General features: G+C 39.7%; 1 protein-coding gene across 2 annotated transcripts in view; it reads right to left on the bottom strand.

Annotated features, from left to right (window-relative positions):
- LOC148067376 (glutamate receptor ionotropic, kainate 2) overlaps positions 1 to 16338 on the bottom strand; it is a 118319-nt gene that overhangs the window by 67393 nt on the left and 34588 nt on the right. For both annotated transcript variants that reach the window (XM_087805411.1, XM_087805412.1), the window contains exons 4-5: positions 4517 to 4698; positions 1747 to 1800 (exon numbers count right to left, since the gene is read on the bottom strand). In XM_087805411.1, the coding sequence (XP_087661537.1) occupies positions 1747 to 1800; positions 4517 to 4698 (236 nt within the window). The remainder of the gene's footprint in view (positions 1 to 1746; positions 1801 to 4516; positions 4699 to 16338) is intronic.

Here is a 16338-nt window from a genome sequence, read left to right as displayed (position 1 = left end):
GGGACTTTGTACCACAAATTAAACATTTATATTAACAAAAAAGAGGGTATTTTTCATTCTGACAATTTTCAAGCTTCTGTCCGTTTGCTCTTTTCGTAGTTTTGAGACGCTTCAGCGCCACCGAAGTATCCCAGACAAACTCTGTACGGATTAAAAGGAACGGTATAGTCAAAAGGTACAAATATTGCCCATATTGTTAGTATATTTTAAAAACCTCTTGGGTAAAAAAAAATGAATAGTCCCAGAACATAATTCGAGCTGCTTGGCAGAGGTCTGTGCCCTCGTCTAGATTTGTATTAATTGTTGTGATTTCTTGACATGGCTGTCGTTGTTTGACTCATTGACCAATTTGTCTTCGTTAAACATTTATTTGTTAATTGATTTGTTGTGTTAATCGTTTGTCATGAATCATCGTCAAATGTTAATTGACTTGTTGTCGTCGGTGTTTATTGATTCTTTTGTTTTCTTCGCCAAACACTCATTCGAGCGGGTCCATCATTCAAAATGAATTCTTCCTGTCCATTTTTTTTTTTGCCAAACTTGTGACGTGCATGTCACAAACTTTCAAAGCACTCCACGGAGATTTATTGACGGCAGAAGAATTTCGTTGAAATTTAGCATTTTATTGTCAAATTTAGGGATACACCGGTATAAAGTCTTGTCTGGAATCAAAAATCAGGACACGGAAATAACCTATTATGCTAATGTTTCGTGCCACAGGCTTTATTACCGGGAACTGACTGAAGTATACAAACGATACTCTCTGTCAAAATAAATGTTTTCTGAGCTCAAACTTATTTCTGCATCTATTAATCATGGATATTTTCTCTTGAGTTAAACACCGAGAAGATCCGAAGAGATCTCGTTAATACATATTTTGACGGACCGAGAGTCTAATCATAGACTTCGCCTCCACCCCTTTGCTCGGAAGACGCTACAATTAAAGTATTAATGTGACATCACGTTGTAATAGATGCATCAGAGTAGCTCCTTACCTAGTAGTTAGACTCTCACACGAGAATGGAAATAGTTCTTTATTGAGACCCAGTGTTGTGAAATGAATATCGCGGGGGAGGTTGTTTTTTTTAAAGCTTCTACTTACGTCATCGCACTTCGGGCAAGATTTTCAGTGACAGAAGTTTGGTTAATCCCTAAATATGTGACAGTCTAGTTTTACCGTTCCGTACCGGTCTCGATCTGGTAAAGTCTTGGGCTTGAGTCGGTCTCGCACAGCCACACCGGACTCATCACACCCATCACTTATTTACATTTTAACCCTTATTTCATTCCCTTCATATTTAAGAATTCAGCCAGATTTTTCTTCTCCCCTTCAAGACCTTCTGGGTTTCTTTTGACACATTTCCTTCTCTGACCTGCCTCACCTTCTTCCCTTTTTCCTGAAGCCCCCTTCCTCCTGGCAGACTTTTTACCTTCTGGTCTTCCACCCCTCCATCCCTCGCCCTCGCCCTCGCCCTCATCCCTTTGGTCTTGCTTGCTCCCTAGTCCTCCCAATAAAACGGGCGAGCCGTCCGTCTGGTTTCCAGTCTGGTGTTGGGCCTTTAATCCCGACTCCTAACCCTCTCTGGTCTTGGTCTTATGTGGTCATGACCAGAGAAGGTTGGAGAGGAGGTAGACCTCTTTTTTTGGTTCAACTCTCTCTGATGAAACTTTGTCTCCAAACTTCCCCACAAAGCAAAAAGCAGATATATTAACAATCTGGAGAGAACATAATCAAAAGTGACTCACCAGGGTGGTGAAGATATAATGGTAATACTCCGTCATCATCCCCATCGCCAGCGCCTGCGGGGACAGGGGAGCAGCGTGAATTAGAGAAACAGCTTGATGTTGCTTTAATTGTCATCTCATCACCTGAACCTTCTGACTCACGGTTCACGCACACGTCTATTTTTTAACAAACAGGTAATCAAAGCTAAAAGGATATATTAAGATTCTTCCGTTTCCTCGACGCCGCCTTCAAAAGCAGCAATAAAAAAGCCAGTCCGTCGGTCACGGCGCGGAACAGAATTAATTCATTAGCGTGATTTAAAACATGTTTAAGCTAAACGTCAGGCTGAAATAAAGCGGCTGGAAGCATCAACTCGCCACATAACTCGAACTGGATCGAGCCTTTTTCACACTGTGTTTGTTTTGTTGAGCTCGGAGAGTATAAATCATCAATAAATAACAACTCTTGTTGCTTCCCACCGTCACGCAGCAGTATAGACTTCTGATGGGGTGATGCACTCGTGAGCGGAATTCCACTCAATGTGAACCCCCATTGTCCTCATAAATAATGTGGAAGTGCTCGGATGGATCCAGCGCGCCCGTGGGCAGAATTAGACTTTCTAATTAAAAAAGCGTCTATTGTGCAACAGACGATATCAATTTCAACAAGATTTAACACTCAGGAAAAGATTAAAGATGAACACGCAGAAATAGTCAAGAGGACTTTTTTTTTTTTTAAAGATTGTTCCATCACTTGTTGTTTTTATGGGAACAAAAATAACCTTTTAACGTGTCATAAAATGTTATGTTTTCATAATCTTTATGTTTTAGTGCTTAAATCTCTCAACACTGAAATGTACTTCCAAGTGTCTTTAGAAGATCTGAAATAGCTTTTCGAGTTTCACCCAAAATAGAACATTGCAGATACAAGTGGCCAATACACAGTATATATTTAAATATTCCAGCGATATCTGCTAGAACAAGAACTCAAAGTGTTTTTTTTTTTCCTAACGTACCTCTTATAGATATGAGGGACTCCATGAGAGACTAAAAGTCTAAAAGAAATGTCAAAAAAGCAAGTTAAAGTGACACTACAGTCTTATCAGGATGTCTAATAAACGCCTAAGAGGTCTTCCAACAGGGGCAGATCCAGAAATGAACAATTTTAATTTGTATTAATTCATCACTTCTAGTCTATTAATGTGACAATAGGGTTTTGTCATACTTGTGTCATTATTTTGTATATTTTGTGTCATTATTTTGTATATTTTGTGTTTTTATTTTAGATTACTTTATATGTTACTTTACTTGTTTTTTCTACCCTGTCAGCAGAAGGCAGGAGCTCACAGATGAGATGATAAGAGGCAGTCTCTCCCCCCTTTTAAAGGAGCTCCAAAGCAGGAAGAGATCAACAGTTAATAGCGTCTCCTGACCAGGTTTGGCTTCACTCTGATCACTCCTTGAACTTTACCTTTGGATATTACCGAGACTGATCCTGATGATGTCAACATATCTTTTATAGAAAGTTTTCTCTCTTTTGAGTTTGCCGGTCTGAGTTTCGATCCAGTTGTGCCTCATCTTTTCACTCCACTGCTGCCCCCAAACTGAAAATTAAACAGCCTAATAGCACGAGAAATGAATGTGTCCCTGAGTCTATTAGTGTTGCATCTTGGGAGGATCATACGTGTTCACCATCTACTGTATACGTCATATGATATGTCCATAAATAAACATCTTAAGTACATTTATTTATAATATTATTGATTCCTTTTCTCTTAAATATTGACATATTGGTTAATGTCTGGTGTCACTATTATACCGATATTTTTTATATTGAATTGCATTTTGAAACATTTTGTGTATTAATTATTGAAATTAGAATATCAGACTTAACAGTTAAAAAAAAAAAAAAAAAAATCAAATATCAACTTTTCAATATTTTAATTATTATAATTATAATTATTATTTAAACAATAATAGGAAGAAAGAAAAACAACTCCAAAAACAATTATTGAGAAAAGATGAAATGTTAAATTGAAGTTTGAGTTGATGAACGACATCTGGCTTCTATGAATACATATGCAGAGGTGGAGGTCGTTCACATAGGATAAAACAAGTACATTTGTTTTGGGGCCTTTTTGGATCCTCAGACGCCCCACTCGTAACATTTTGTGTAGGAGTTTTGTGTGTAGTATTTTTAGCATCTCAAAAAGATTAGAGTGAATATAAAAAAAGGTAATTTATATTTATTTTATAAAATATTTATATATATTGCATATTAAAGCTTTAATTTAAACAATTTGATTGAATGCTTTTTGTTGGGCTTGATGTGATAAAAAGTGGCCCCTGAGGACAATTGAATTCCCACCACCGAGACTAACGATTCCATTTGTACTGAATACATTCCGACTGACCACAGAAATAATACCATCATTGTTGTGTTTGTTTTGATAATTAATGGACGTAGATAGAGTATCTGAAAACTGGCCGGTTTAATGAGTTGTAATGAGATTCAAACGCAGGGCGGAACAGTTAAACAAGAGGTTAAAAAGACTAATTGTTTTTCTTAATCAATCAATCTATTGAATAAGCGATTAATTGCGAGCCGGCCCTTCATCAGATGGCTCAGGAAAATACTGCTATAACTCCAATTAGCTACCATGAAGTGAAAGTATGTTTATTTGCAGCCTTAATTAACTCAACTAATTGGATACTGGAAATAACACTCATTATGCTAACTAATGCAGCCAGAACTTCCAGGCGAGCGGTTCTCATCTTGGCTCCGTCGTACCTGCTTGAGTATCCAGGCAGCCATCTCGTGTCCACAATCAAAGATGACATGGAACTCCTTCGCTTTCTTCATCTCTTTCAGAAGTGGCTTGGCATCCTTGGTCTCTGTGGGCAGCTGACGGATCTTCAAGCGAATGTTGTATCGTGACGGCGCCTTGATCAGCTCCTGCAGTCGAATGAGACCTGCAGACAAAGAGGGAGCATTTTACACGCCGCGGAAAAAAAAAGAGAATTCTTAAGATGAGCCGTTTGATGTGCCGCCATTTTGAAGTATTTCTAAGGAGGCCGTAAAAAAACCCACAGCATCAGCGGAGAAGGGCTGATATGTGTGTCTTCCTAATCCACATTCTATTGATCCACCTACTCACACTTGGCAGGCAACAAACCTATCAAGAGAATTTAACACTAACACAGCACTTGTTTTGTTTGGAACCAAAAAAAGAGCAGAGCAGACCTCGAGCCGAACCCTCCAACAAACACCCACAGAATGTTGACAGAGTTATCGTCATTGTTATCAGCCAAGGATGAGATAAGAATAACCTTTATTTCCCTCGCAGGTGAGAGATTTCACCGTACCCGTCCGCAAAGTCGGACAAGATTAGAGAGATAGAAATAAACGAGCTAAAAACCAAATTATAGAGGAGATCAAAATGAGTCTCGGAACATTCAGCGTAGGTCGTCCAAATGGTTTATCTTTTAACCACATGCTTGTGTCGTCTCTATCAGAAGGAGTTATGTTGGTCCAGTAAATCAAATGATTTCATTGGCCAAAGGAGGTTATCAGAAAAGTCGATAATAAACAGATGATTACATTTTGACTGTGTTTTAAATAAACATCTGGACCCCAGAGTCATTTGAAGTTGTACAATAGACGTCCAGAGGGCTACTGCCATCTTTTATCCAATTGAGTTCATTCGTATTAATATGATTTAAAATGCTTAAAAAGGAGTTGAATTTCGGAGGTAGTAGTAGTAGAATACATGCTTTACCAGTGGTCGAAGTAAACGCGTTCTCCTGGTGGTCGGAGTATACGCGTTCTCCCTGTGGTCGGAGTATACGCGTTCTCCCGGTGGTCGGAGTATACGCGTTCTCCCGGCGGTCGGAGTATACCTGTTCTCCCTGTGGTCGGAGTATACGCGTTCTCCCGGTGGTCGGAGTATACGCGTTCTCCCGGCGGTCGGAGTATACCTGTTCTCCCTGTGGTCGGAGTATACGCGTTCTCCCGGTGGTCGGAGTATACGCGTTCTCCCGGCGGTCGGAGTATACCTGTTCTCCCTGTGGTCGGAGTATACGCGTTCTCCCGGTGGTCGGAGTATACGCGTTCTCCCGGCGGTCGGAGTGTACCTGTTCTCCCTGTGGTCGGAGTATATGCGTTCTCCCGGTGGTCGGAGTATACGCGTCTCCCTGTGGTCGGAGTATACGCGTTCTCCCGGTGGTCAGAGTATACACGTTCCCCCGATGGTTAAAGTATACACGTTCCCCCGATGGTTAAAGTATACACGTTCCCCCGATGGTTAAAGTATAAACGTTCTCCTGATGGTTTAAGTATACACATTCCCCCGATGGTTAAAGTATACACGTTCCCCCGATGGTTTAAGTATACACGTTCCCCCGATGGTTTAAGTATACACGTTCCCCCGATGGTTAAAGTATACACGTTCCCCCGATGGTTAAAGTATACACGTTCTCCTGATGGTTTAAGTATACACGTTCCCCCGATGGTTAAAGTATACACGTTCTCCTGATGGTTAAAGTATACACGTTCCCCCGATGGTTAAAGTATACACGTTCTCCTGATGGTTAAAGTATACACGTTCCCCCGATGGTTAAAGTATAAACGTTCTCCTGATGGTTTAAGTATACACATTCCCCCGATGGTTAAAGTATACACGTTCCCCCGATGGTTTAAGTATACACGTTCCCCCGATGGTTTAAGTATACACATTCTCCCGATGGTTTAAGTATACACGTTCCCCCGATGGTTAAAGTATACACGTTCCGCAGATGGTTAAAGTATACACGTTCCCCCGATGGTTTAAGTATACACGTTCCCCCGATGGTTTAAGTATACACGTTCTCCCGATGGTTTAAGTATACACGTTCCCCCGATGGTTTAAGTATACACGTTCCCCCGATGGTTTAAGTATACACGTTCCCCCGATGGATAAAGTATACACGTTCCCCCAATGGATAAAGTATACACGTTCCCCCGATGGTTTAAGTATACACGTTCCCCCGATGGATAAAGTATACACGTTCCCCCAATGGATAAAGTATACACGTTCCCCCGATGGTTTAAGTATACACGTTCCCCCGATGGTTTAAGTATACACGTTCCCCCGATGGTTTAAGTATACACGTTCCCCCGATGGTTTAAGTATACACGTTCCCCCGATGGATAAAGTATACACGTTCCCCCGATGGTTTAAGTACACGTTCCCCCGATGGATAAAGTATACACGTTCCCCCGATGGTTAAAGTATAAACGTTCCCCCGATGGCTTAAGTATACACATTCCCCCGATAGTTTAAGTATACACGTTCCCCCGATGGTTTAAGTATACACGTTCCCCCGATGGTTTAAGTACACGTTCCCCCGATGGTTTAAGTATACATGTTCCCCCGATGGATAAAGTATACACGTTCCCCCGATGGATAAAGTATACACGTTCCCCCGATGGATAAAGTATTCACGTTCCCCCGATGGATAAAGTATACACGTTCCCCCGATGGTTTAAGTATACACGTTCCCCCGATGGTTAAAGTATACACGTTCCCCCGATGGTTAAAGTATACACGTTCCCCCGATGGTTAAAGTATACACGTTCCCCCGATGGTTAAAGTATACACGTTCCCCCGATGGTTAAAGTATACACGTTCCCCCGATGGTTAAAGTATACACGTTCCCCCGATGGTTAAATTATACACGTTCCCCCGATGGTTAAAGTATACACGTTCCCCCGATGGTTAAAGTATACACGTTCCCCCGATGGTTAAATTATACACGTTCCCCCGATGGTTAAAGTATACACGTTCCCCCGATGGTTAAAGTATACACGTTCCCCCGATGGTTAAAGTATACACGTTCCCCCGATGGTTAAAGTATACACGTTCCCCCGATGGTTAAATTATACACGTTCCCCCGATGGTTAAAGTATACACGTTCCCCCGATGGTTAAAGTATACACGTTCCCCCGATGGTTAAAGTATACACGTTCCCCCGATGGTTAAATTATACACGTTCCCCCGATGGTTAAAGTATACACGTTCCCCCGATGGTTAAATTATACACGTTCCCCCGATGGTTAAAGTATACACGTTCTCCCAATGGTTATTAGTGTTTGTTTGTCTACGTGTGCCTTGTGTTTGATTGGTGAGCTGTCCAGGGTGTCCCCTCCCTTTCCCCTCCCCAAGTAGCTGGGATTGACTTATAAATTCAGTATGAGTTTCCTTTCCTTTTATTTTCTTGATAGTTATTATCTTATCATTGTTTTGACCTTTATAAACATAATATTAAGTCAGTTTTAGTTTTAACTAAAATACATACCATGAATCTACATTCTTGTCTATTAGCTCGAACCATCTCTGTGGCAACAGCTCCTGGTCTGACCTTTAGTCGCCGGCATTTTTGAAACATATTCATAGATAACACTCTGGTCTGAGAACATCTCGTACGATGAAAAGGTTCCAAAATAACAACTCGGAGCAGGAGGATAAACTGAATAACAATGACAGTCGTTTTGATTAGCTTTTTTCACTCCAGCGCCCCGTTCAGCTAGTTTCGTCCCACGCATGCTTCTGCGGCTGATTCCCTGAGTAGATGACGCCCCCCAACCCTTCCTCTCTGCTCCCCTACCCCGCTTTTTTTTTTCCCCAGACCACACACTCAGGTGGAACGCTCTCGGGGAGATGGTGTGATGAGATTACAATGAGTTTCTCCCCTCAGCGGAGAACTTCACAGTCCAGGGATGAAAGAGGCTGGATTGATGGCGGCGATGATTACTTGTCACGGGTATAAAAATGAATGAAGCGGCGAGGGGGTAGTTCAAGAGGGAGCCAGAGAGAGATGGGATTTTTTTTTTTTTCTTCTCTTCACTCTCTTCTTTTTCATGGGACCACTTGAAGATAGCTCGGCCTATTCCTTATTTTGATATGAAGTGCTGAGTGCACAGTTTAATGGTCTTGCTGTGTGTGGGGCTGGGTCTCCCTCAGGCCTACAGAAAAGATTGGTGTGAAATAAAGCAATGCGGTCGTGTTGGGAGGAGAAGAGCGGCTCGTCCTGCAGTCGGCTACTACATTCTGCAGCACGGAGCGGTTCTAGAAAGAAAGCTGCAGTTGAAGGTAATGGGATTTGGCTCACAACTCAAATGATGAAGTTAGTTGGAGAAGATGATGCGTTTGTGGAGGAACGTTTGAGTGAGTGTGAGTACAAATGGCATTAATTTGGGAATGAGTGAAACATTTGTTTATTTATTGAAATCAAGAAGGTTGTTTATAAAACAATATTTGGAGGTAGGAATACACAAACATAGACCAGGATCACCTGCAGACGCTTTGAGAGCTGCAAGATTGTCAATAACTTTTGGACGTTCTGTGTTGAAAAAAACCCCAAAGAAAAACGATTCTGCAAGTGGAAAATAACACTTAAATTATGTACAGCTTTTGCAAACCAGTTTTAGGTCAAAATCTGCGTAATAGAATGAGTTTATTGGGAGGGGTGAGACAGAGAGGAAAGTTGCGTCATGAGTTTTCACTTTTAGTTTTTATTTGATTCATTCATTCTTTTATTTATGTCTCACTTTATATTTATTAATACATTGATTAATATTCCTTAATGAATTGAGACATGAACAATATTCTATAATGTCTAAATCTATTTTATCTATTTTCTATCTCTGGGTCAAGGTGACCTGACATTTGTTTTTGGGCCACCGGGTCACTTCGACCCAGAGATCGCACATGGGTTCAATCCCACAGAGTTGGTTCTCTCATTTGTTTCATTTGATTTTGATCCAGTAAACGTGTATTTTTCTTATTATAAACTTGTATTAAACTTGTCCAACACTGTTGAATGCATCAAAGATGGTCCTACACTATTGATCGCACCAGTCAATCAAGTGCGGTTAAAGTTAATTTTTGACCTTTTAAAATTAAATTAAATACTGTATTTTTATTGTTTATAAAGAAAGAAAAAAGATTCATTATGTATTATATAGTCACACACATCACACCAAATGTTTCCTAGTTTTCATTGATGAGAGCAATACTATCCATTTAGTGAGATTATGAGTTGAAAATATATTTTATTTTAAATGGAAGGGTAGGTGAGTGTTATTGATTTTTTTTCTGTTCTCGGAATCTACTCATATCAATTTTCTTCGGACAATCCAGTCAACAGCAAAATAAACCCTGGACACCTGTAACTAAACTGTGCAAGATTTAAATAGCATTTACATTTATTTTTCTGCTTTAAATGAGAAAAATATCTCAATTTAAGAAGCAGCACATTTTTCTCCATTATTTCTCCCTCAGTTTGCAAGCGTCTGCAGTAGTTCCTGGTCTGTATAGAGCTCACAGGAGAGCACCTTTCTTTGTGCCCTCTTACTGCTGCTGGTATGATCTCCTTCTGTTTATATTTGGGGCAGCAGAGTGAAAGGTCATAGCTGCAGATGAACTGCCCGGGAAAGCAGGAACTTTCTTAAGAAAGTAAAAAGAATGATGTTATTGGAAACAAGAGAATTCCTCTGAGACGCGAGTGTCTCAGGAAGACATGATCAGGCCAAAAGGGTATGTGGGTGAAGGAGAGGACGCGGTCGAACAAACACAAACACTCTCTTCATCTTGTTCTGTCGATCACGTGCGCGTTTAGTGAAATATGCAAAAGTCAGAGAAACAACTTACATGATCGTGTGCTCTTAGCAAGCAGAGAGATCTATCGCAGAGACGTCTTGGCGTGCCAAGCGCAATGAAATGGCAGATCTTTTATAGTATGAATATGTAGGTAAACGCCTCTAGTCATTACAGGTTGTATTATTTGTCAGTAACTCTAAACACTTGTCTTCTAAGATGGCTCTGCCACGTTGTGGTTGTGGAAAGTTATCGCAGTTTGATGTCGACTAGAAAGAATCTGCTTATCAGTTGACTTACGCAGATGTCTGTCCTTGTCCTTGTTGGAACCAGATTTGCTTGCACTGACCTGACGAATAGCCGAGCGAGTGGATTCTAAAGAGGGTCAATGATTATTTAATATGAATTAAATATGAAAGATTATCAGTTAATCAGGTGATTATTTGAAACGCATGTTAAATCTAGATGATCCATTCCATTAAAGTCCTCATATCCTTACAGCGGCGTCCGCCATGCCAGCAAACACCCCCGCGCCGCTTCCGATGGTTGCTTGTCGCCATCCCACTACTGACCCCACTTCTGGCAGCGTGACGACCAAATTAAATACAAGCCTGTTTTTTTTTCCTGGAAATCCTCGTCCTGCAGAATCTTCAGGAAACGGATTAATACGCCTTCAACACCCACAGCGCTGATGCTGGTTCTCTACTTGGACTGCCTTTAATTGCTGTTAAATACCAAGGGTTACAATACAATGGCATTACATCTTTGAAGAAGTCCGTATCATGCTATATTTCCCAAGAACAATCTTTCTTCACTTGCAGGTGGATTTATTTATTTATTAGCTGGGGTGGCTCGACCACGTTCTTCAAGATCAACCGGCTAATGGATGAGGCGTAACAATCGGAGCACACTTGTCAGAACCCTGGATGATGATCAGCTCTTTGATGTGACTTCAATGAGCCACTTCTAGAATTATGGCTTTGCCAGCCACATTTGTACATGTGCCTGTATTCTTGCTTTTGTAGTGTTTCTGTAAGTAAAGCTGTGAATTTGTTTCAAATGTTTTGTGCCTCTCTAATCAATTTTAGTTTTTTTTTAATTGAAAATTGTTTTAATGCTTCGCTATTTTAGATGAATACACAGATATTGGCAATATTTTACCAACTATTTTATGTTTTATGGATTTTGAAAATATGTATTAAATTGTTTTAAAAAATGAATTCAAATTCAATATTATAATATAATATACAAACTGAATTACTGAATAAACATAAAGTCAATATTTCAAAGTAGAAATGATTGAATTCAATTCTTATTTTAAAAACAATTATTCTAATTAAAACATTTTTCAAGTATCAACATTGAAATGTTTATGTACTTCCATAAATGGAGCGTAAAAGATTATTTAAATGTATGTCTAAATTACCATCTGTATCCAGGAGTATTTGAAGACCCATCATATTTGGTGATTCAGCGATGTACATGTCACACTAGAGAGTTTGAGACAAAACTTAAAAGGTAGGAAACGTGAGGAACGATTGAAAAGCTAAAGACTTGTTTTAGGGATTTCTTTGCATATATATTGGATTAAAACATCCCAAAAAAATGTGGCTAAAATCACTCTAGATCATGGGTGCAATTACATTATATTCTGGGACAAACAATAGACATTATATATGATCTTCTTTTTATAACTAAGATGCTATTTTCTCATGTTTATGTTGCAAATATGTACAGAAACAAAGTCCTAACTAGTGGAAACTTCCACCAATAATGTCCATAAAGATAATTCTTATAAAACTCATAAAACGGTTAAATTTGAGGAAAACATATTTTTTGACTACTTTCTTTTACTTTTATCCTCAATATAAATAATAAATTAACTGATTTTACATTCGTTTTGACTTGAAAAACAATAATTAGTGAATTAAAAGTAAAAAGGTTCTATTTAAATTGGAATAATAAATTAATAATTAGCCTTCAGAAACATTTCTAAATCAGTTTAATAGATTTAGTGTAACCCCATGAAGGCCTCATATACAGAGTGAAAAAGGCCGTAAGATTCAGTTTGCTTTAAAAGCTCATATTGTTTATGCAAAGAGTAAAAAACCCCAAACAATCTTCCAACTGTACCACTAAACCCCAGCATAAGAGTGATCATCCAACTTTCCAGGAATCACCTTGTCGTACTTTGGCTGTGAGTTTTATTAAAGTCGTTGAGGGAGATGACATCGCACACATTCCCGCATTTCTCTTGGGCGAGAAAACCCTAATCGCAGTCATTTCTTTAAACTGACCGGCTTATCACATAACGAGTTCCTCTAACAATGGACTCGGCGCCATTTATATTTGTCAAGCGATGCCGTGTTGCAACCCTGAATGCTAATTTGCAACTCCTGCAACACATCGGTGCGGTTTTTTTTTTCTTCCCCATCATGAACCCGGGGCCGGGGCTGATGTCCTGGAGCGTTCCTGGGGTAACCCCGACAGATTCCTCCTCCTGGTCTCCATCTTTAGCGTTTTTTCTGAGGTGCAGAGTTAGAGAGGAAGAAAAAAAAAAACCCCGTCGAGGGAACTGGATGTTTGAGAAACACTGTCAATGCGAATGTTTGTGGGTTCTAGCTAATGCCTCCAGACTCTCCCTCTGGATCTTCTAACGGCTGTGTGTGAATATTTTATCTCCTCCGATAGTTTTCCCTGCCAGCCGTCAGATAGGCTCCAATCAGCGGCTGAAAGCCCTGAAGCATGAAGCCGTGATATGCGAGCAGGGAGGGAACCTGATGGTGGCGCCGTATCTGTCTGGGTTTTACAGCTGTCAGGGCGTCGGGCTCGTGAGAGAGGCGAGAGGTCACCTTTTTTTTTTTTTTTTTCTTCTGGTGAGAGACGGGAGTGGTATGATGGCAGTGTTTATGTGCGGAGCTCCGAGGCAGGTGTGCTGAGGTCGAGGAGATGAGTCAGAAAAAATGTGACTAGTGGGACGAGTCAGCGTCGCAACGTTTGAGGTTAACATGTCGGAGTCGATGAGCTGTTGACGCAGACGCACGCGTCCCAGGATTCCAGTCTGCGGGAAGAATATCTATGATGCGAATCCTTGACGAGAATAGTTTATTTCTGGAATCCCAAATCACTCCGTCACTGAACTCCAGAGCCAAGATACCACATATATATATAGATTATTACCACTGGCAAGGTGGTTATGTTTTATTATGTTTGTGGGCAAAATGTCTATGGAAATATATAAGTTCAAATTTTAAATTTTGAAACCGTTTCTTGTATCATATTCTTAAAGCATTGAATTTTATTTTTGAGTAATTGTATTCAACAATTTATATATTAAAACGTTGAATTGTATTTTTTGGAATAATTGAATTTGAAAAATGAATTAATTTATATAATTATTTTTGTCTAGATTCAATATAGTTTTAATTTGTAGCATTTTAAGTTGATTATTATACGAACATTATTATGTTTATGTTTTATGTTTCATGGATTCGAAAAGGCTACAAAATCAAACATTTTGAATTTAATTAATTAAAATAATATCAGTACCCTTTCCTAAAAGTGAATTATTTTTGAAAATTAGAATTTTTTTTTTTTTAATTACATCAATTAAAAAAAAAAATCCAGCTCACAATATACAAATAATTAAGTGAAATTTCACAATATAAATACATTTAATCTTCCGACATAGCATTGAATTCAATTCAAATTATAAAAATAAAACTTTTCAATGTTTCAATGTTTTGTATTTGATTTATTTCCATCAATGGAACCAATACAGATTTCTATAATATCTTTGGGAAACGAATCATGGAACATATTTTATGTTTTAATTACCATCTGGATCCAGACATATTTGAAGACCCATCATACTCAGTGGTTCAGCAGTTACGCAGATTCATGATTCATCATAAATACACAATTATATCATTTGTGGATGAAGAGAGAGTCGCAGATGTAGAGGACGAGAAGGCGGATCCTGGATGTGGAAAAGGAAGGTTGGACCACAGAGGACGACCAGGCCAGGGGACGCTGGAGGAGGCTGAGTGTCTGTGGCAACCACTGATGGGAAATGTCAAAGGAAGAAGAAGAAGAAGATTTGCGAGGAAAGATCTGGAATTGCTCCGAAACAGGAGCCATTGCTCTGTCATGTCCATTATGGGTTACAAATCAGTGCGTGACATCCTCACTGGAGCAATTACTTCCCCGGAATATCAACCGAATAAGAGTCGGAATTGATCTGATTATAATCAACAGTATCGTCATCGAAACTATTCCTCAGAAATGTTCTTAACAACAATTAATATAACGGATATTTTGTGATTTGTTAAGAAACAATAGTGTGAATAATCTCATTTTGATGTTAAGCGCATTCAAATATATCTGACTTGACAGTAAATACGCATTGGATTGCTTTCTCTGCAACAAAAGGGTTACATTTTGATTTTTTATTACTAGTTTACAGAATTATTATTTGAGTAAACAGGACCCAAGCAAGCGTCTTGATGTGTCAAGAGTCACAGTTTATTTTTAACTTGGAAATATTTCAATAACATATTTTTACAGTAATAATCATTGCAATAGAAATAAAATAAAATGTTTTTTTCTCTCTGTGTGGCCTACTTAGAAAGTATTTCTTCTTCCTGCATGCCTGCCTTCATTCTCAGGCCGACTACAACTTGTGTCGACTCAAGGCCCGGGGGACAAAATCTGGCCCTACTAGTCTTTTTTTGTGGCCCGTCAGATGGTTTACTCAAGATAAAGAACATCGATTTTGAATGTGAGTCGTGTCATGTGGTTTAGAGGTCAGTAGGTGGCGCCATCACTTTAAAAATGATGTAATGTTTCGTTAGAACAGTTGTTCAAATAGAAAAGGAAAATAGTGCAGAGACCGCCATCTAGTGGACTGAAAATAATGACGTCGCTTCATGAAGCTTCATCAGAGCATCGCTAGAAAATGCAATTTCGCAACGAGACTTCCTGTTTTGATCGGCCCGCCACCTAGACTGCTAAAAGATTTGACCCTTTTGTGATTGAGTTTGACACCCGTGGACAACAAGCTATTAACCTCTGGTCCCCTGCAACCATCCTTGTCTTCTGCCACGGACCATTAAGTCCTTTTCTGCCCTGCAACAATTCAGACTGAATATAAACGTCAATAATAACCAACTATTTTATCGTCATGCTACACCTTATAAAAATATTAATATACATTTTTCAGGTTAGGTATCTGACCATAACACTTTTTACTTAAACACAGAATAGTAATCAGATGTGGTTTAGAGTCACATATTTTTACTTGCAAGGAGAGAGTACAACAGAGTTTACATGTTTCTCTGAAACACAGAGCTGTCATATCTTCGTCGGTTAGCACTATCGCCTCATGGCAAGAAGGTTGCTGGGTCACTTCCAGGTTGGGAGCGAGTCAACAAGTGACCTTTCCGTGTGGAGTTTGTATGTTCTCGCCGTGTTCCGTGGGTTTACTCCGGGAACTCCAGTTTCCTCCCACAGTCCAAAAACATACAGAGGTAGATTGGGAACTTGAGGTATAAATGTGTTTGGGAATGGTTGTGTGTATTTGTGTGTCCTGAGACAGACTGGCATCCTGTCCAGGGTGTCCCCCTCCTTTGGCCCGTAGAATCCGGGATAGGCCCCAGACCCCCCCGCGAACCCCATATGGGATTAAGTGCTAAATAAAAAAGAAAAATATGTCTGGTTCTGTTTCAGATTCTGCCTTAAGTGTAACATTTATGTTATTATTTTACAATTTGAATTTAGTTCTGTAATTTTAATGTGTGTTTGACGTTTAGAGTGCACTCGGGTTGCGCACCTACACACAGCATCATCGCCGGTCACAGTATTACCAGGTCAGGCCAAAACCATTTCGTAACCATCGATCGCTTTTTTCCTCATGAGAACAATGACCTCCGACCGACACCTTTTAACTGTAAAGCACCTTCAGATGACTTCAGCGTCG

This window comes from Callionymus lyra, chromosome 13, assembly GCF_982586985.1.
Source record: "Callionymus lyra chromosome 13, fCalLyr1.hap1.1, whole genome shotgun sequence".
NCBI lineage: Eukaryota > Metazoa > Chordata > Actinopteri > Syngnathiformes > Callionymidae > Callionymus > Callionymus lyra.
The sequence above is the reverse complement of the archived record's forward strand: the minus strand, read 5'-3'. Positions and strand labels throughout refer to the sequence as shown.